This window comes from Nesoenas mayeri (assembly GCF_963082525.1).
Source record: "Nesoenas mayeri genome assembly, chromosome: 2".
NCBI lineage: Eukaryota > Metazoa > Chordata > Aves > Columbiformes > Columbidae > Nesoenas > Nesoenas mayeri.
Window position 1 is genome coordinate 157,340,749 of NC_137543.1, and position 19,952 is coordinate 157,360,700.

At 41.8% G+C, this 19,952-nt stretch overlaps 1 protein-coding gene across 2 annotated transcripts; it reads right to left on the bottom strand.

The window, feature by feature from the left end:
* Window positions 1-2,491: 2,491 nt before the first annotated feature.
* NUB1 (negative regulator of ubiquitin like proteins 1) lies at window positions 2,492-19,238 on the bottom strand. 2 transcript variants are annotated; one of them, XM_080339570.1, is made up of 15 exons: window positions 19,074-19,238; window positions 16,236-16,353; window positions 15,987-16,148; window positions 14,362-14,420; window positions 13,100-13,170; window positions 12,066-12,248; window positions 9,509-9,597; window positions 8,031-8,137; window positions 6,980-7,166; window positions 6,516-6,623; window positions 6,225-6,377; window positions 5,146-5,292; window positions 4,695-4,790; window positions 3,778-3,970; window positions 2,492-3,160 (listed from the first exon to the last, which is right to left on the bottom strand). In XM_080339570.1, the coding sequence occupies exons 2-15, from the start codon at window positions 16,350-16,352 to the stop codon at window positions 2,994-2,996; spliced, it is 1,839 nt and encodes a 612-aa protein (XP_080195696.1). In that variant the 5' UTR covers window position 16,353; window positions 19,074-19,238; the 3' UTR covers window positions 2,492-2,993. The 2 variants fall into 2 exon arrangements, with proteins under 2 accessions (XP_080195696.1, XP_080195695.1); XM_080339569.1 differs by lacking the exon at window positions 19,074-19,238 and adding an exon at window positions 18,392-18,457.
* Window positions 19,239-19,952: the final 714 nt, after the last annotated feature.

A 19,952-nucleotide genomic window follows, 5' to 3' on the forward strand; every position in this document is an offset into this window, starting at 1 on the left:
CAGAGGTGTTGCTGCTGGTCTAATATCTAATGAGAAGTGATTTCTCCTGTTCCTGCTGCCCCCTCAGATGCCCTCGTTCAGCCAAATGCAGAAATGAGGGGGTGCTCTGCAGTACGAGTATGAATTCCATTTTCAGAGCTGACCTTCAGGTCAGCTAATTATACCAACTAACAGAGGATGGTACAGCGCAGCAGCAGGAGTTCAAAGCAGACTGGACACCTCTCTGAGAAGCTGGGAGTAGTAGGACAGCAATTAATTCTTTTTTTAACAAAACATAAGCTAGACAACAAGCTAAACCTCAGACCTTTTGTGCCAAGGTTTGCTGAGGTGCGGCAGTTCTCCTAACACAGAATGACACAGAATGTTAGGGAACCTAGTGGGTTCTTTCTACCTGTTACATTCTCACTCTTCAGCAAAGGAAGCACAAGAAGAGAGAAGAGGAAGATTTATTGAGTGCTCTAGCTCTGTTCTCATTGCTCCTGCCAAGGTTTGCTGGGTTGTTAGCGGCATTGAATAAGCAGTCACACTCGAGAGAGGTTCTCCCAGTCTTGTTCCAGGTTCATCTGTCTCTGATAACCACTGAGCCATGAATAAACAAGGGTTCTTCTATTTTTCTATTTGCAGATATAACTCTTTGTAGAACCAGTACTAAAATATCTAAGCACATGTTTTTATTTTTATGGCTTTATTTATTCTGTACTACAGCAAGATAAACATGCTGTAATCCTTTTTTAGAATGGACTAATAAACTTGTGGCATCTACAGACAACTACCTGTGTAGGTTTGATTTTCTTCTCATTTAGAGAGGATTGGTTGGCCAATTGGGTAAGAATGGCTAAAATACAGGAGAAACAAAATAAACATGATTTGCAACACAGCTAATTAGATGTGTATTCCATGTACAAGGTCAATGTGAAGTTGGAGGCCTTTAGTAGCAATGGACAGTTGCACAGAAGGCCAGGGCTGTACTGTCTGTTTAAAACATCACACACAGCATGTTAGACATGAGAACTTATCCAGCTGTACAGCAGCTGCCCATGGACTCAGCAAATGGATGGAATAGACACACATCTTGTAGAGTGGAATTGACTCATTAACACTTCTGCCTGTAGCTAAACGTATCACAGTGTCTTCAAATACATTCTCAAAGTTAACCGAAAACTTTCAGCCAGTGCTTCCTGTCCTGCTGATCACTTAAAACTCTTATTCAGGGACAGCAGTGGTCAAATGATGTCACTGAAGAGCAGCTTCTCCAACAAGCACTGTGTGTTACGATGATCATTTTAAGTTCTCCAAGGACAAACATTCACTTTTCATGTTGTCACTGCCAGTTTGCTGTGCCACTTCAAAGACAAAACTGCTCATGCCTACAGGTCTGGGAACCCCTCTGGCTGAAGGAAGGAATAAAGTTGCACTTTCCTACCTATTCTTCAAACTGCATGCATCACATTGTATGTTTTTCTCATTTTAAATTGGTTCATATTCTAGTTTTGCTCTCCAGTGGTTCCTCAGTGCTCCCCTGCAGAGAACTGGGATATTACGGTTGCTGGGGCTGGTTTTTTTTCCTCAGAAGCTCCTATTACTGCCTTTAGAAATGCTTCAGCCTTCTGGGAGGAGATACAAAACTACTCAGTTTTTACAGCATGTCTTGATGCACAAGTATGAAATACAAATAATTCCTTAACTGTGTAATCACTGCCTGCTTCTGCTGTCCTTGGCTAACATAGCCAAGAAAAAAGAATCCATTGAGTCCCTGGGGCCCAAGCTCTGCTTCCTCCACATTCACCCAAACAGAACTTCAAGCCCCCCTCTCCCCACAAATAATACTGGATACAAATAAACCGTCACCGCACAGAAGGTTCATTTTCCAGCAGCTGCTGTTAGGCCCGGCTCTAAGCGGAGATCAGTGCTGGTTTCCCACTCAGCTCCAGCACCACGCTTGGAAAAAACAGGGCATGAGCTCCCTCTGCTGTGGGACCGAACTGCGGAACACAAATCACAACCACAGAATGTCAGGGGGTGGAAGGGACCTCAAAAGCTCATCCAGTCCAATCCCCCCATGGAGCAGGAACACCCAGATGAGGTTACACAGGAATAAATGGTTTATAAGAAAAGCTGACAAGCAGGGGATGCTCTGTTCACAGTTGGGGGGAATGCTCACAGAGCAGAAAATGGGATATTGTAGACCACGCTAAAAAAACCCCAAATATTTCCCCAGAATGCTGAGGCTGGGTGCAACTACTGAGACAGATCCTGAGCCAGGTTTTGTTCCAACAGCTGACTGAAGAAACCTTGTGTTCCCCACGAAATCCAGCACTCCGCAGCCCCACACCTGCATGGGGTTCAGTTGCTGCTTGGGGAAGCTGGTTCTGGAGCTATAAAAAGCAAGAGCAGTACCTGGGTCGCACGGTCTGACAGGACACAGCCTGGCCAGGTCCTTCCTGCTGGTCTGAAACACCAAAGCACAGAAAACACCCTGAAAAGCAGCAGCAGCACAGAGTTACCTTTATTGCCTGTGTAACACCCGCGTGAAGTGACAAGCAGAGCACAGTATAAATCCATGCACAGGGACGTAAGTGACTCTTAGAAATCTTTCAGAAGAAAAGAACAGTGTGTAAGTTGAGACCTCTATAACCTCATGAGCTACGTTTCTGATTTACAAACTTTTTTTTTTAAAGCTGGTATTTTAAAATGGTATAGAAATGCTTCTTGAATACTAAGTGAATTAACTTAATTCACAATAAAAATATAGTTTAGTTCTATTAAATTTTCTTCTGAAAATAAATGTTTCTATATTTCTGCTATGACAATAAATTACAATGTATCACAAATGTAGGCTTTAAGCAGATTTATAAATAAGCAGGAATTAAGTGTTCCACCTAGAGTTTAACTGAATTCAAGGCATTTAGTAGGAGATAAGCTGAAGGTGCATTTGTAATCCAAACTCAATTTGTCAAGGTAAATGCATGTAACTGAAGTAGCTCTAATGGGATTTAATGCTGTGGTACTTGTATATAGGATAAGTATTCATGAATGATCTGTTCCTCTTCCTCCAGTGTTAAATCCAGATAATCCTCTTCGTGTTCAGGAATATCCTCCAGGATTTCGTTGACAGCATCAGTCTCCATGTCTTCATCTGTTTGGGAACTAGAAGAAGCTTCTAACAAAGAAAAGCAGCAGTGAATTCAAAGCAGCCGATACTTTCCCTCTTCCACCAGCCTGACTGATCTGTGAGTCTGTTACTGCAAAACCACCTCTTATATAGGACAGCTCTGCAAAGGATACCGCAGGACGGCCTTTTTTTTCCTGTTATTTAAAGCTGTGGGAAAGCCTTTAGCTGTACAGCAGGGATCACTACAGCTCTGACAAATAACGGAAGCGTGTGCACAGGTTTCCCCTTTACTAAATGGCGAGGATCAACTCCCGTTCAACCGCAGACACAAGGAAGGAGTATGTGGTCACAGCAGCTGGCTGTATAGCACAGATTTAGAATATACTTCCTAGCAGTCAGAACCCAGGTGTTAGAGAGCCACAAAATCATCATTATCAGTGGCACGTCCAGGGAATGTGCTCCAGCAACTCAGCACTTGCTGTCTGAAGGAGCACAGGCAGGGAGGGGTGGGTTGGTTTTTCAAGAGAACTGGTGCGAGTACAATGAGATCATAGAATCACAGACTCATTTTGGTTGGAAGAGACCCTCAAGATCATCACTGCTTAATTGTTGTATACAAAAGCCAGCAAGAGAGTCTTTCCACTCCCCTCTGCAACATTTCTTACCTGCAGACTCCGTAGGCGAGTCTTTGGATGAGGCTGATTCTTCGGAAGGGCTGGACCCGTCTGGAGACGGCTGCAGTGAGGCGGGAAGAACTCCCCCGTAATGAGCAAGGGTTTGGGAAGCTACGTGGATGTTGCCTTTAAAGACCTTCAAGGCTTGCTCTGCTGCCTCCCGGCTGAACCCCATATACACCAGCTACGAGAAGGGGGGGGAAAAAAAAAAAAATAAGAAAAATCTGGAGAAATCCAAGCTCATCCAGCACCAGCATCTGACAGGAATCTGACAGACATTCCTCTTGCACAGAGGCAAGAGCTGCATGCCAGGAATTCCCGGACACTGACTCTGGTTTACTGGAACAGTTAACAACAGGGCACTGACCTATTAAAGGAATGAGGATGTTGAACAAAATCAAGAGCCTCCTGTTTAATATGAGACCAATTTGTTTGTGTTTTTCAAAAGGAAACTTCAAAGCACTCCAGCATATGATGTGCTATTTACTTTTTCGAAGCGACAGAGTTTTCTTGTCTGACATTGATTGTGCAGCCACACTAACCACCAAAGAGCTTTTCAGATGGCGTATGATGAGACAGACACATTCCAACTCTCCCTGTGCACTGCAGTGTTTAGAGACCTGAATTAATTTCTCATTTGGTGTCTTTTTTGGGCTAGAGCATTAGTGCACAGACTTCAATCCACATCCAGACATGACAGGTTGGTGTAATGGGCAGGAAGAGTTTTATTTTAGCTTGAGTGGGACTTCACTGTGAAGAGCAGATGCCAGACAGAGGAAGTGTGACAGCTTGAGTGACATGGGTCAAAGAAAACGTGTACAGCTTTGCTGAAGGAAGATCTGGTGTGTTGAAAGCCTAATTCAGAAACTAGACAACCAACTCCTAAGAAAGCAAAAGCTGTAACTTACTTGATCAATACTCTCCTGGGAAACCTGAAACTGGTCCGTGGCCACAGAATCATCATCATCATCTTCCAACAATAACTCTGGATTGTCAAGAATGAACTAAAATAAAACAGAGAGGAGTCAGAAGAGAGTAACAGAAATATAGTCCTCCTTATGGAAATGTATTTAGCCCAAGAGTTGATTTAAGCAAACCTCGGCCAATTTAAATGATATTTGATTCACTGTGTCAGGAAGTTCAGTCATTACAGATCAGAAGAGGTTGCTATCAACTAACAAATAGATATTACAGAAAAGTCAGGAAGTGGAAGTTCAGTCATTACAGATCAGAAGAGGTTGCTATCAACTAACAAATAGATATCACAGAAAATAAGAATCTGCTATGTGATAAACCAAAAAAAAAAGCAAACAATTTTGTTTTTTCCATACAAAAGTACTACTCCTGAAAATCACTCACCTTAAAGGCTTGGTCCAGGTTTCCTTGTGTATTATGAAGAGCTACTTGAGCAGCTCTCTCTGGGTAGCCCATACTTTTCAAGGTGTTTATGTCCTCCCGTCGCTGCCGCCTTTTAGCTCTCTCCTCCCTCCTGATCTGTGCCTTTTCCTGCAAGAACACAGCCATGACAGAGCTCACTGTGCGGGGAATGCTTCACTCTCCCCCATGCGCATATGGGGTTTCTGGATTTACTTCTTCAAGTTTGAAGCTCTTGAGGAAAAGACACTTTTTCTTTTTAAATACAGACTGTGCTGCCAGACACTCATTACTAAATAAAGTTGCATTTCCATGTTGCCATACTTCCGCTCTGCAGTCTCTGCAGTTCGGATCTTAGGCTGTCGCAGCTATTATAGGCCCTGTGTGGTAAGCAATAAACCCGTTTGGCAGATGGGCCTGCAGACAAGACTTGCCAAGGACATACAGCCAGAACTGGGCATGGAACCAAGGAGTTCTGTTCAGCCCTTCTCTCAGCCAGTTGACTTTTCCATCCACATTTCACTGTCTGAAGTCTAGAAGTGCCACCTCAGCTTACCAAATGCAACTTCGGGCACTTCAGATCTGGGCAACGCTGTCTGCACTTCTGCCCAAAGTCCTTCTCCCCTCCTGAATCTTCTAAGTCCAAAGCCATTAATACAGTCTAGCTTGATGGTTACCCTCATAGCACGTTACTGTGCAGCCTCTCATCTTCCAGACCAGCCAAACCTAGAAGTGACAGCTTGATCACTGTGTTTTTATTCCCATACATAGCACTGCTGACTAGCAAACATTGGTGCAAAGTCCTCCTGTGCACTCCTGTGGTGCAAACACAGGTCTTTGGCTCTCTCATCCCACCTCTTTTGGGACAGACCTTCCCTCGTTGTATTAAGGTTTGGTTTCAAACTTGTGGCAACAAATGTCAGACTGTTAATTACACTAACAATACCCAAGCAGGATAATCAAAGTCCTTAATTTAGCACCATGATGCAGTAGTCACACAAAACATGATCTTACAGACATCCTAATTAAGATGATCCTGATTTAATACCCTCACCGCACTGTACCTCTCTCCTGTTGGTGATGAGATTGGCAGCGTGCTCCACGTTCCCCTGGCATGCTCGCAGGGCAAGACGAGCTTCCTGTTCGGAGAATCCCAGGAGTGACAGGCAATCAACTTTATCAGGATCTATGGACAGCTCTTTATATAAACAAGATGCCTGTACAGAAAAGGAACGAAATGATACTACTTACACTGCTGCTTGAACATACGAACCAATTTTTTCTGAGCAAGCAAAGGGCAGGTGCAAGGCAGAGCCCAAACACAAGAGCTAGTGCGAACAACTCAAAAGTTTTACCTTCTGAATATACTCAGCAGCCTCCTTTTCTCTGCCACTGTGATAGTGTCCTATCCCTTGGAGGAGGTAAAGCCGGAGAAATAAAACCTTCTCACGACCGTAGCTTCCCTAAGGAATTGTTTAAACAAAGGGGGAGCATATAGTTAAAAGCATACGGTACAACATCACCTCTATCAATAGAATGCTTTACCCATTTAAATAAGACACAGTCACTAATATGTGACACGCAGATAAGGTATCGCATCTAAAACACTGATGATGTCTGTGCATATAAATGCACGTTTACCACAACCTTTTTGTCAAGTCCAATGCTTTCACTACGCTGACAATTACAAAACTACATTACAGGCTAAGGAGACACAAGAAAACTTTGAACTTCTAAAAGTCAGTGTTGTAATACTTGAATAATAACTGAATACATGAAGGAAAAGAAAGGCACCCTAATTAAATCAAAACTGGCATACTTTGATATCAATCAGCCTTTCATGGTTCTCCCCGTAGCACCTCTGGAAGCAACTGTGTGCAGTGGACAGTTTTTTCTCGGCATCATCCAGGCAGTCCAGCTGCTCCAGGCGAAAGTAGCACCACACTATGTCCAGCTGCAGCACCGCGTAATTATCAACGGTGTTCAGCAGTTCTGTGCTGCACTCACTGCAAAATAAAACCATTATTGGTTTTCTGGGAGAGGTTGTTTATTTTTTCCAACATACTTTTTAACATTAATGAAACAACATGCTACAAGTACACAAACTCACATATTTGAGAAAGCACAGGCTTCATACTTGAGGTAACAAACTGAGTTCAGTGGAACTGTAATATAAAGCACTGATCTCCCATCACATTCACTAATACACAGGGCACCAATAACAATACTACGTCTCAAAGAATCACAGTAGAAACTCATTGTGTTACTTTTCAAGACAGCATCTCTTTAAAAGCAGACTGGTATTAAACCCCATGTAATCTTTGAGAGGACAGAGATCAACTGTTTTCCATAGTGCACATGAACAGGCCAAGTTCTGTGCCAGTCTCCTTGCACATGCACACAGATGAGAAACAGATGGGATAATATTACTTTTGGGGATCTCTGAAGAGCAGTTTAGGGCTTTGGCTGCTGACATGAAACTCATTTACCCACAGAAACCCTGGTATGGTCACTGACCTCAGCTATCTGCTCCACCTTTTACAAGAAATTATCACTTCAGAGGAGCAATTGCAAACGAGTATCTGTAACTGTCTCTCAAGCTAATGCAATTTCTAGCCTAGTACATGAATATTAACAGTTTGTGTTGGTATGAAAGATTAAATTGCCCAGTGGCAGTATCTGTTTCAGCTGTTATACATGAAGCCACCTGTCACTGCTTGTCAGAGCCTTCGCTGTTTCCCATCTGCAGAGTGGGGGGCTGTGAAGTAACCCCTGAAAAACAGTCCCTGATTATATGCACAGGTGGAGCTAATGCTGCTCCTGTATTTGGTTGACAGTAAAGAGAGACAAGGACTTTAAAAGGTTCTTACCAGAAGTGTTTATCTGCATCCAACAAATATGGCAGTGCTATTTCATATTCTTTCTTCTTCATCAAAGCTCTGCCCTTCTCATGATAACCCATTGCCAGCACAAGTGCCTAGAAAAAGATTGAGACTTTTTTACATCTCTCAAACTCACTTTAATAACTAAAAAGAAATATCTAGCTAATCCATTAAGAGCCCTTGTTCTTCCTAGAAAAATACCACCATACAAGTTCTGTAAAAGCAGCACTATTTCACATCACATTTTTCTCTCATCTGCTACTGTTAAAATTGTCTAATTAAAAGCAACGAATGCTATTGACACATGAAATGTGGCACCAAGTTTATTTTAAGAATGCAACCCTAGATGGATTTTCAATGATGACTGATAAAGAGCTAAGCATTTTTCTGGGTGCTACACTTCCTAACAGTGTAGCTTAGTGCTTTGCTATCATACTATCTTGTAAAAATCTAATGATTCACCTCCTAGAAAACCTCAGAATTGAAAATTAAATTTCGAACATGATCAGAAAAAGCCCTAGTTCCTGCAGTATGATAAATGGAAATGTAAATAGCATTTCTGGATAGAAACAACCTGCAATATTTCCTCTCACCCATGTTCAATACTGATGAAATCTTGTGCATTTGAACATTTGATGCTTTAACTCTTCAGGTGCATTACTGCTTTCAGCACTTGGCCAGAAAAGCGTGCATTGTGAGACGGCACCATTGTTATTCCGATCATCCAGAAACTCCAGATGATGCAGAAAACACCATTTGCCTCAGAAGAGGCTGGAGCAGCAGTTCACACGTCTTGAGGCCTGCTCATTTCTTCCCAAGGTCTTTTTCCTTATCACCTGTAATTCCAGGTACTTGTAAAGATTTTTATTCATCTTCAGAAAATCCAGCAATCTTAAAAGACAGATGCTATCACTATTCTCCCACTTCAGCAGCCAGCACCAGGTACATCGCTCCTACTGTAATTCAATGCACACACCCAACCAAAGATGTTTTCAAATGAGAACGTGGAACCTTTTTGAATGGTGAACAGATTTGAGAGGGGTCACAATGCAAAAGATCTCAAAACTATTTTAAAAAGAGTCCAATTTCGAAACCCAGGAAGTTTCCAACTCAGGCCCAACAAACAAGTTATTTTCATGTTGTCCTGGGACACCCAATATTTAAAATAGGTGCTAAAGCTCATCTCAAAACACAAAAATAAGATACGAAGCACAAAGGGGTCAGTGCAAGATGATACCTGCAATTAGATCAGCAACCAGAGGTCTGTCTCCAGATGACTGAACTATTCCCCACTGTAGAGTTCCACTGCAATTTTATTTCAAAATTATTTCTATTAAGCAAACATCTACTGGATCTGGGGTTATATCCCCAAGAATTCTGACTGCATTTTAATTCCATATTGAAATGTTTCATGAACCAAGCTTTAAAAAGTTGTCTTAGTACCTTTAGAAGATACTTTTACTTACTTTTTTGGCTTGAGGAGGAATCTCGATTGACCTTCCAGTCTGATTAGCTATGTCTAGATATGGAACAGAATCTGGATCCAAGTACTCCTCTGAAAGATATGAAAAAATGATTTAAATTTTAAGGACTACCTTCAATAGAGTATCTCTGCTGTTCTAAGATTATGTCAGTAAGCACATGTTTAAACAAAAAAGCAAATAAACAACAAAAAAAATCAGGATTACATATAAAGGCTGTGCCTGTATTTTTCTGACATACCTACCAACAATGGCCCCGATCAGAAAAACATGAGGAACTTCTAGAAAAGTCACTAAGGAAAAGGTCCTGCTCATCCAGAAATTTACACACATTAAAAGTTACGTGAATTGTAAATAATTTTTTGCAGAAGATAAAACACCTACACTTACACAATGTAACATTTGAAATGCTTTATCAAATAAAGCATAGAATATAAAGAAAAACCTACACAACTACGCACAGTTGATAGAACAACAAAAAAATACAGCTCAGTATTTTGCTTTTCCCACGTCTTTAATGCTTATAACCAAAGTATCATTTTGGTTTCACTTCCATCTGATTTTACATGAAAAGATGCTTTTCTTGTAAACAAGGCAGTTAAGTAGGAGTTTGCTGAGATTAAAAGCTTCTGACCTGCAGTTTTCCTCAGATGAAAGAAAGAGTTGTTAGATCCTTTCTACCCTTCACACAGAGTCTGCAGCCTGTGGGCCATTAGAGGCTCCACTCTATACTCTGGTTTTGTGCTATAACTGACAGTTAGTGGTAAATACCTCATAGAGGCCCCATCCACGATTCAAGGTCTGGGGTCTCAGTTACCCCTTAAATCCATAAAAGGAATCACTTGTTTCATTGGTTCAAAATCTGATGTTATAGTAAAAAACAGGCTGTCACTGACCATTAAAAGCAGCTTTGTTCAGGTATTTTTGCATTTGGCAGTTCATGACATACTCAGTTTCACAGTTCCTTGTTTGTGGATTTTTGAAACAATAAAATAGAGAAGTGACTTAAACTCAACATCTAGCAATGCAATTCACAAACAGAACCCCATCTTGAAAAATTATTACTGTTACATTGACTATATCCCCTTAACTTCGCAGTATCAGAGTATGTTTGGGATTGGAAGGGACCTCAAAATATCATCTATTCCAATCCCCCTGCTGGAGCAGGAACACCCAGGTGAGGTCACACAGGAACATGTCCGGGCAGGTTTGAATGTCTGCAGAGAAGGAGACTCCACAGCCCCCCTGGGCAGCCTGGGCCAGGCTCTGGCACCCTCACTGAGAAGAAGTTTCTTCTCAAATTTAAGTGGAACCTCTTGTGTTCCAGCTTGATCCCATTACCCCTTGTCCTATCATTGTTCGCCAACGAGAAGAGCCTGGCTCCATCCTTGTGACACTCACCCTTTATATATTTATAAACATTAATAAGGTCACCCCTCAGTCTCCTCTTCTCCAAGCTCCAGAGCCCCAGCTCCCTCAGCCTTTCCTCATAAGGGAGGTGCTCCACTCCCTTCAGCATCTTTGTTGCCCTACGCTGGACCCTCTCCAGCAGTTCCCTGTCCTGCTGGAACTGAGGGGCCACAACTGGACACAATATTCTAGATGGGGTGTCACCAGGGCAGAGTAGAGGGGAAGGAGGACCTCTCTCAATCTACTAACCACCCCCCTTGTAATACACCCCAGGTACCATTGGCCTTCCTGGCCACAAGGGCACAGTGCTGGCTCATAGTCACCCTGTTGTCCACCAGGACCCCCAGGTCCCTTTCCCCTACACTGCTCTCTAATATGTAATTTCCCAACCTATGCCAGAACCTGGGGTTGTTCCTGCCCAGATGCAGGACTCTACACTTTCCCTTGTTAAAATTTCATCAGGTTATTCCCCACCCAACTCTCCAGCCTGTCCAGGTCTCTGGATGGCAGCACAGCCTTCTGGCGTGTCAGCCACTCCTCCCAGCTTGGTGTCATCAGCAAACTTGCTGATAGTACACTCAATTCCCTCATCTAAATTGTTAATGAATATATTGAATAATATTGGCCCCAGTACTGACCCCTGAGGCACTCCACCAGATACTGGCCTCCAACTTAATCCACAGTTGCCAGCAATCAACACCAAATACCATGAGAACAGAACAGCCACGTGATAGATGAGAGTCATAAGTGAGCTGCTCTGCACAATGAAACTATGGTTACCCACAGCCGCAGCAGAAGTGAACTACAAAAAAGTTTAGTGACTTTTAACACATTATTCTTCAATAAATTTAAAGCCTGTTTAAGAGTCACCAGTTCCTTAACTGTCAAGGGCCAGTTAAATAACAATTGAAGTGTTTTCTAGCATTCTAGCTGCGTAAAAAGAGTTGACGAAGTTTTAGTCAACTTAAAATCCAGTTTTCAAGTAGGGGGAACCCTAAAAAGGTATCAACAGAAATCCAGCCACAGTACAGGCACTCTTCTATTATGCTTAAATTCTAGTGAGATGATGTTTTTTGACGTGCAAAAATTACACCCAACTTCCCTCACCCCGCAACAAAAGAAGCCCTCTTACCTCTCTCTGCTAGAATTTCCAAACCCTTCTTAGTTCTTTGCATCTTGTCATTTATTTCTTTCTCTTTCTTGCACTGAAGTTCTTCTTCCTGAACTCTTCTTTTAGTTTCCTCATCGCTCTGTTCCAGTTGAAGCACCATCACTTTTGCATTGTGTGTTACACCCTGGTCTTCAAGGGTTTTGCCTGCAAAATTGAGTACAATGAATACAATCCAGGTGCTCTTATTTGTGAAGAGAGACTGGGCAGGGGGAAACAACACCAAACAACAAAATCTGAACAGCCCATGCCTTACTCCTACTGTACTGAAGAACTACAGTAATTATTAGAAACATAGTAATTACTAGACTCAAGAACTCAATCAAAACCCCTGCCAATTACTGACACAGTCAACAGAAACTCAGAAATTAGGATCCGACTTGCATCTTACAGTGCTTTTAAAATGATTGGTATGTTTCTCTGCTTGCTTTTTTTCATAACATTTTGAAAAATGCAATTGTTTCTATTTCAGTTAATCAACCTTCAGAGAAAAACTGGAATAACAACATGTCCAGGATCAACAGTACCAGGACAGAGGAACTGGGAATTGAATCGGAGTTCCTTTTGTCACTTCCATGGCTGTAATTCTGACATATTCTAAGGGAAATAAGTAAGTCAGATGCTCAGGCCATCAATGAAGAGGAAGCTGCTGTCATCACTTCCCACATGTCTGACAAGTTGAACGTGTAAAACATTACAAGAAGTTTTTGAATGTGCTGTTATACAATATAGGTTTTGAGGAAATTTAGGGTTTCTTTCAAGCAATGTATTTTCAGTGTTTCAGCACTTGACAAGTAGATGTTTGACATTTCTTACAGGATTCCTATAACTGCTTTAACTCTAAGAATTTTGATTACTATAATTTATTACATTTCTTGCAGAGCAGAACCTGACAAATACAACTGCTATTCCTTGGGAATTTCTGAGTTGCAAGAAACTTTTCTTCAGAAAATCAGTAAACTAAAAAATTATCATTCAAGTATACTTGAGATACATACCCAGGTCAAGCTGCTTCTTGTTTATGATTATTTTGATAGCATTTTCTTTTAATGCATGTTCCTGTGCTATCCTGTGAAATAAATAATTTCATCCATGAATATGAACTTGTAAGGCTATATATATTGCTGTTAGAATAGCAATAAAGCTTAAAAATGAATATGCTCATAACTGGTTTAAAACTTTTGCTATAAAAGGCTGCTAGAAGTAAAATAACATCAGCAGAAAGCTCTGTGAATCATATAGGGAAATATGTAATACTGAATGGGAAAAAGCAAAACAGACAGAAAAGGATCTGGTTTTATTAGGCATAAAAACACAAAAGGAAGAGAAGTTAATGTTGATGTCCTTGTTTTGTTAAAAAACAAGTTTCTCTTTTAGTGAATTTGCCTGTCAGCTAAAGCTTTATATTAGCTGCATTTTCCTGGAGAACCAGATACATGTTTTGGTAAACATAGCAATGGAATGCAAACTTATTGATAAGCATGGATGGCAGGTGACCAAGAAACTGACCAACTGTGTATAACATTCCATTCATGTGAATACTTCATATAAAAGTGGGAGATCACGAGGATCTTGTCCCTTTTCCCTTTTGCTTATGGCCGACATTAGGAGAGGACCTTGCTAGTCATCCCTGCGAACTGCAGCCTAGTGAGAGACTGAATCCAGCTCCGGTTGGCTGCAGAGTCCAGTCCAGGACTTGGGGTGCCAGCTCAGCAGTTGCTGGGACTTTCAAGATTGGTTTTGTATATTTTGTATTATTTTCTCTATTCTTATTAGTAGCATTAGTAAAACATTTTTTAATTTTTCCAACTCTCTTCTCTCTGTCCTTCTTTCCCTCCCAATTGCCTGTCCTCAGTGGGAAGGGGGGAGAGGGAGGGGCTAAGAAGGAAGAAGCAGGGGGAAGAGGAGGTTAACAATACATTTGCCATCAAAACCCTCAACAGTTGACAGTTCAGAGGACATGTCTAGTTAGAGATCTGGAACATCACTCACTGGTCTCAGGTACTTGCTGGGGGATTTACAGACAACTGCTCTCTTTCCACAGTTGAAACTTTCCCATTTCTACCTGTTAAACCACAACTTCTTACGTGAAGAAGTGGCCCACAGGGACACTGGACATCCTGTTCAGGCACACTGAACAAATATACACGCTAAAAAAAGCTTAACTGAACAAATACTGCTCTGCTACTCCTTCTTTCTTGCACTGTGTGACGACGGTATGTTGTCCCATTAGAGAGGAACCAAGGGTGATTACACTTACTGTGATCTGAGCTCCTTGCCTGTGATGAACAGGTTCGTTTCCAGTGGGATTTTTCTGCTCTGGAGTAATTATGTTGCACAGGGAAAAGGATGAAAGGAAACAAACATGGTCTCAAGATACTTTGGACATTTTCTTAACTAATTGTTTTACAACAAGTACAATTTCTTTTTCAAATCGTAATCATGTTAACAGAGTTATGGCTGGGCATACATACTAGCAATTTCTGTGTAAGGAATCTTGTACTTGCTTTACAGTGATAAAAATAAGCATTATAACAGCAGAAGATTCAGAATTAGATAAATCTAAACTCAGAACAAAACAATTTAAACTCACTAATTTAATTATGTACTTCCAATCTTAACTCCGGTTTCTAATTATGTCACCCACCTGCAACTGGCTACGTTCTGATTAATTCCTATTAGTGTCTCTGGTCTCAGATTAGATAAACTGGAATTTTAAATTAATTCATTCCCTTATGCCCAGTAGCATTATAAAGAGGAATTATGAAACTCTTTGTTTGTTTTAATTGCATGGCAATCACTTAGTACCCTCTACCCTTTAGCCCATCACACTCCCTGATAATTATTTTTCACTACAGGAGAGGGAATAATTATGAATATGTGTTGTGTTTTTGCAAGTATTCAGTAAAAAGAAAAAAATAATAATCAAATAATAATAATTAAAAAAATCCTTCTGAAGTATAAGTTTCCATCTAAGATCTTCTAGGAAAACAAAAGAATTGCACTTTTTCAGAGTGAACATTCACTTCTGTTGCCAAAGATCAAAACTAGGGAGTGATTTGAGACGGTTGCTGTGTTTGCTACAGACTGTTTTTAAGGGGGAAATATTCCCAAGTAAGAGGCTCTGTGTTAATAAGAACCTAACCAAGGGGCCGGTTCTATTTTTGTGAAGCTTTAGGAGCCTGACGTAGATAAGAGCAGATGAGTACACCATCACAACAGAAAATCCTGCTGCTTATTTTTCAGTTCAGACACTGGACATACTTTAAAATAGGTAATTTTCCTTAGCTGCCTGGGCTGGAATAGTTACACAAAGATAACATCATCACTGAAAGAACATTGCCATGGTTAAAAGCTGAAGTTCTTTTCAGCATTATCAACCACTCATTGTCTAAGACAACAGCGAGTTCAAGTTGCTTACTGCACTTCAAGAGAATTTTATTAAAATTAAAGCTGTCAGTTAAAGAAAAGCTGTGGTAATACAGTGATATTCACATGCTAATTCAATTTTAGGCATTCTGCAGCTGAAAAAAATAATCTGCTCTTTACTGCTAATAGGAACAGTAACATCAGAAGGAATCAAATTGAACTAATAGGCACTTAAATCTAATTTACTTTTCTTAACTGAAAGATAATTTATCATTAAATCCTAAAGGAAAGGCAATTGCACATTATATTCGTCTGCTATGATATTCCCACATGCCAGGGAAACTGAAATATACCTCTATACCTTCCCCTCCCCCCATATTTTATACACCTAATGCAGATTTCTGATACGAAACACCTGAAAGAGTTGAAGTGAAAATATTTGCATTAGATACATATCTAGGACTCCAAAAGCCAAAGTAAAGCGACTTATCCCGACTTTTCTGCAACGTCACTTACTTTTCTACGAGGCAGATATATATCAAGTCTCGCAATTCCAGTCACTTTAAAATTTTCATTTCCTGTTCCACGCTCAATTGCTTTACACCGTATTTCTTCAAGCATATTCTCTGTATCATTCTCATTGATATTCAGCTTGGATGAATACTTTTGTACAAGCTCCTAAGAAAACAGCAAGAAAAAACTGGGAAAATGCACCAGTAGTATAACATGGAAGATGCATCACAACAACTCCAAGAGAATATTTACCTTCATCTCTTCACCAGCTTCTTTTTTTTCATTTGTATACGGTGGTTTCCACAGCTGAATTTTGTCCTCTCTTAAGCAACTGGTCAGTTTTGCTATTAAATACTTCTTTTGTGCCATTCTTTTAAAAAAAACAAAGCACACAATTAGAAGGGAAAAGGAAGATAAATAATGTTTTAATATAGCTTTCCTGTAATGAGATGCTGTACTTTTTCAAAAAGTCTAAATGACATTTTGGAATTTTAAAATATAAGTTGAGTACAGAATGCATTACACGCATTTTGGTCAGGATGGGAACCTGATTCCAAGCCACTGTAAGAAACTGGAAGTGGAGTGACACCTGGATTGGAGCTGGGATAATTCCTTGCAGTTTCAAGAGAAACTAAACCTCCTCCTAACTCCTCACATGAGCTAGAATTGCAGAAGGTGCTAATTAATCAAAATCCACAATTCAATTCTGCCCTGGACAGGACGGCTTGACCCAATCCACCTCTAAAACATGTCCTTGCGGTACCTCTGCCTTCCGCTTCTCCCACTTCTGGACTTCAACAGCCTTTCTACACCAGCGGACAGTTGAACATAAATTATTAACCCTCTTTGGGAGGACAGAAAAGAGGTGTTAAGAGAAAATCTCAGAACCTCAAGCTCCACCATAAAAGGATCATAAAGTAAAGATCATAAAGTGCAGAGGCTGAAATCAGAGACGTGCACTGTAAATGTACACCAGGCATTAAATATCCATCGCTAAGGAGAAGGTGACAGTGGAGTAAGAGTTTAAGCTGAATACATCACCAGAAGTTATTGTGCTCAGAGAAAGGAGGAACCAGTGAATCAACATGCTCCTGAAAAATACAACAAAACCCCTCCCCCCAAAAGCAACAACAAAACCCAACCAAACAACAAAAAACTCCCCAAAACAAACAACAAAAAACCCAAACCAAAATAAAAACCCTCAAACAAAAAGCCCCCAACAAACAAAAAAAACCCACAAGAAGCAGGGAAGGAGGATAGAGGGCAAGCAAAGGCAGATGCAGGATCTCAACAGAGGAAAAAAACAAAGAAAATCTTAATATGAGTGCACATTAAAGCATGGGAGACTTTGGCTCTTGGCCACTGGGATTCATATGGAAAAAGATGCCCTTTAATTTATGCAGAAAAACATTTAAAATGTTGGCATTTGTGTGTTAAGGTTGGCATTGAAATTTGATCAACCAGTTTCACTTTCAGAGTGGTTTCATTTTCTCATTCTTGTTTACTAGCACGTTGCTCTCAGGAGAAAAGGGGGACAGAAAAGAAGAATCCAACATTTCTATCCATTTTTCCTGTTTTAAAGACTGTTCCTCGCTCAGACAAACACTATTTGGAAGCAGAAAAACGCAGGCAAACATCAATGTGTGTTAAGTTAACCTTAAGTCCAGCTTTAGTGAGCTACAAAGAATCTATGAACGCTGAAAGACAATAGTCTCTTCTAAAGAGAAGCCAGAAGGATTAACTGAGCAAGTGAACAGTTTAACAATCCTTCCTGACCTCTAGAATTTGTATAGTCCGAACCAGGAGGGACAACCATGCATTCTTCTCCTTACTGGGATAAGGTTGTTGTTGTTATTATTTTAGGGAAAAATCAAAACATGTCATTTACAAAACAGAAAGTAACAGACATGCACAATTTTCAAAAGATTGCATTGAAGTTATTCACGCAGCTTTCTCCCTTTTCAAAATGTGCCAGGCAATTCTCATGAACAACCTGGAACCATCATTCTCCCACTTTTAAGTTATGCTAAAGAACCATTTTACAGCTATGATTCCACTTAACATTAAGGTGAGGAACAAAAAGATACCCATGGCTTTGAAACATCAAGGTAGAAGTCTAAAATTCCAACTACACTGAAGACTATGAGTTGTTATCATAAGCAGCATTTATAAATCGGTTATTCATCTTTTAATCAATAACACTATGTTTTTTTAAGGTTGTGATTCCTTACTAAGTTATTAAAACATAAAACACCACTGGAGTCCCCAATTGAACTTATTGTTTCCAACTCTCTAATAAAAACAAACAAACAGAAAAGCTACCATTTTATATGTAACATTTCTAACGTTTATCACAAATTCCTATTTCACCATAACGAGAATCCTTAATAAAAACATTTATGACTTACTTTTGGATCAGTCAACACTACAACCGCTCCTGACACGGTTTCACTTTCATTAAGAGTTCAAAGGGACTTTCTCAAAACTGAGTGAACGACCAGGGCTGTTTCCCAACAACCATTCTGAACGCAAGACTGAGCTTTTGTAACTAAAATGTCATCCTCTAAAGTCTTATAATATGACACAAAAGAAAACAATTACAGAAACCCAAATTTTTGACGGAGGATTCTCAGGGGGAAAAAAAAAAAGCAATAATAATTAAATTTTGCTAAAGACAAGGAGGAAAGCTACCTGGTGAACTGTGACTGAATTCAGTGGCTAAGGGACAGTACGAAAAGCCGCGTTATGTGCAAAACCCCGGGCCAGATGCTCCATGAGAGAACGGAACCTCAGAGACTCCCAGCCTAGGGCGTCCTTGGGCACATCCACCCCTTCCTTTCCGCAATTAGGGATTCCACACAGCCCACTAGTGCCACCCGTATCCCCAGTGGATTTTCAGCTGGGCCACGAAGCCGCCGCCGTTTCCAAGGCCCTCCCTGACTCGGGGAGCACTGGGGCAGCCGCAGCAGGAGCCTCCGGTGGCGGCCGCGGTGCTGACGCACCCAGCCCAGCGGGAAAAGACAGCGCGGGGAGCGGCCCAGCCGAGCAGCCACCGCGGGGTCGGGGCTCCCACCGACCTCGGGCACCCACCTGCGCCTCGGGGCCCGGCCAGTAACTGAGCAGCGCTCGGGCCCGCACGCAGCTGCTGCTCCCACCCGAGCCCGCTCCCGGGGCCGCGCTCCCCGCGGCGGCAGCACCTCAGGCCCGACCAACGGCCCGAGCCGGCGAAGGGCGGGGCGACGCACAAGCCCCGCCCCCCGCAGTGCTGCCGCGCGCTTACCTGCACACCGGCCGCCCGCGTCCCGCGGGGCGGGTTTAAGAAGGGGCGAGGGGCGGGGCCAAACGGGGGCAAGGGGCGGGGCCTACGCGCGCTTGTCATATTTAGCGTCGGGGAGAGGCGGGTTCCCACGGACACCCAGGAGGCCTAGAGGAGTGATGTGGATGCTCGTCACGTGGTTGAAGCCGCGCCTCGCCCGCCATGTTGGTGTTCTGCCCTCACTTGCAGGTGGGGTGTGTGTCGGTTTGCTGTCGCTCGGTGGCGGGTGCTGTTGTTCTCGGTCTAGATGAGGTTGCGCAAGAACATTTAATAGGCCAATCTAGTTTGTTTGTCCCATGCACCTGGATTATTGTGCACAGTTCTGGGCCCCTCAGTTCCAGCAGGACAGGGAACTGCTGGAGAGAGTCCAGCGCAGGGCAACAAAGATGCTGAAGGGAGTGGAGCATCTCCCGTGTGAGGAAAGGCTGAGGGAGCTGGGGCTCTGGAGCTGGACAAGAGGACACTGAGAGGTCACCTTATTAATGTTTATAAATATGTAAAGGGTGAGTGTCAGGAGGATGGAGCCAGGCTCTTCTCAGTGACAACCAATGGTAGGACAATGGCCAATGGGTACAAACTGGAACACAGGAGACTCTACTTAAATGTGAGAAGAAACTATGTGTGCTGAGAGGGAAATTTTCCTAAAAGGCTGA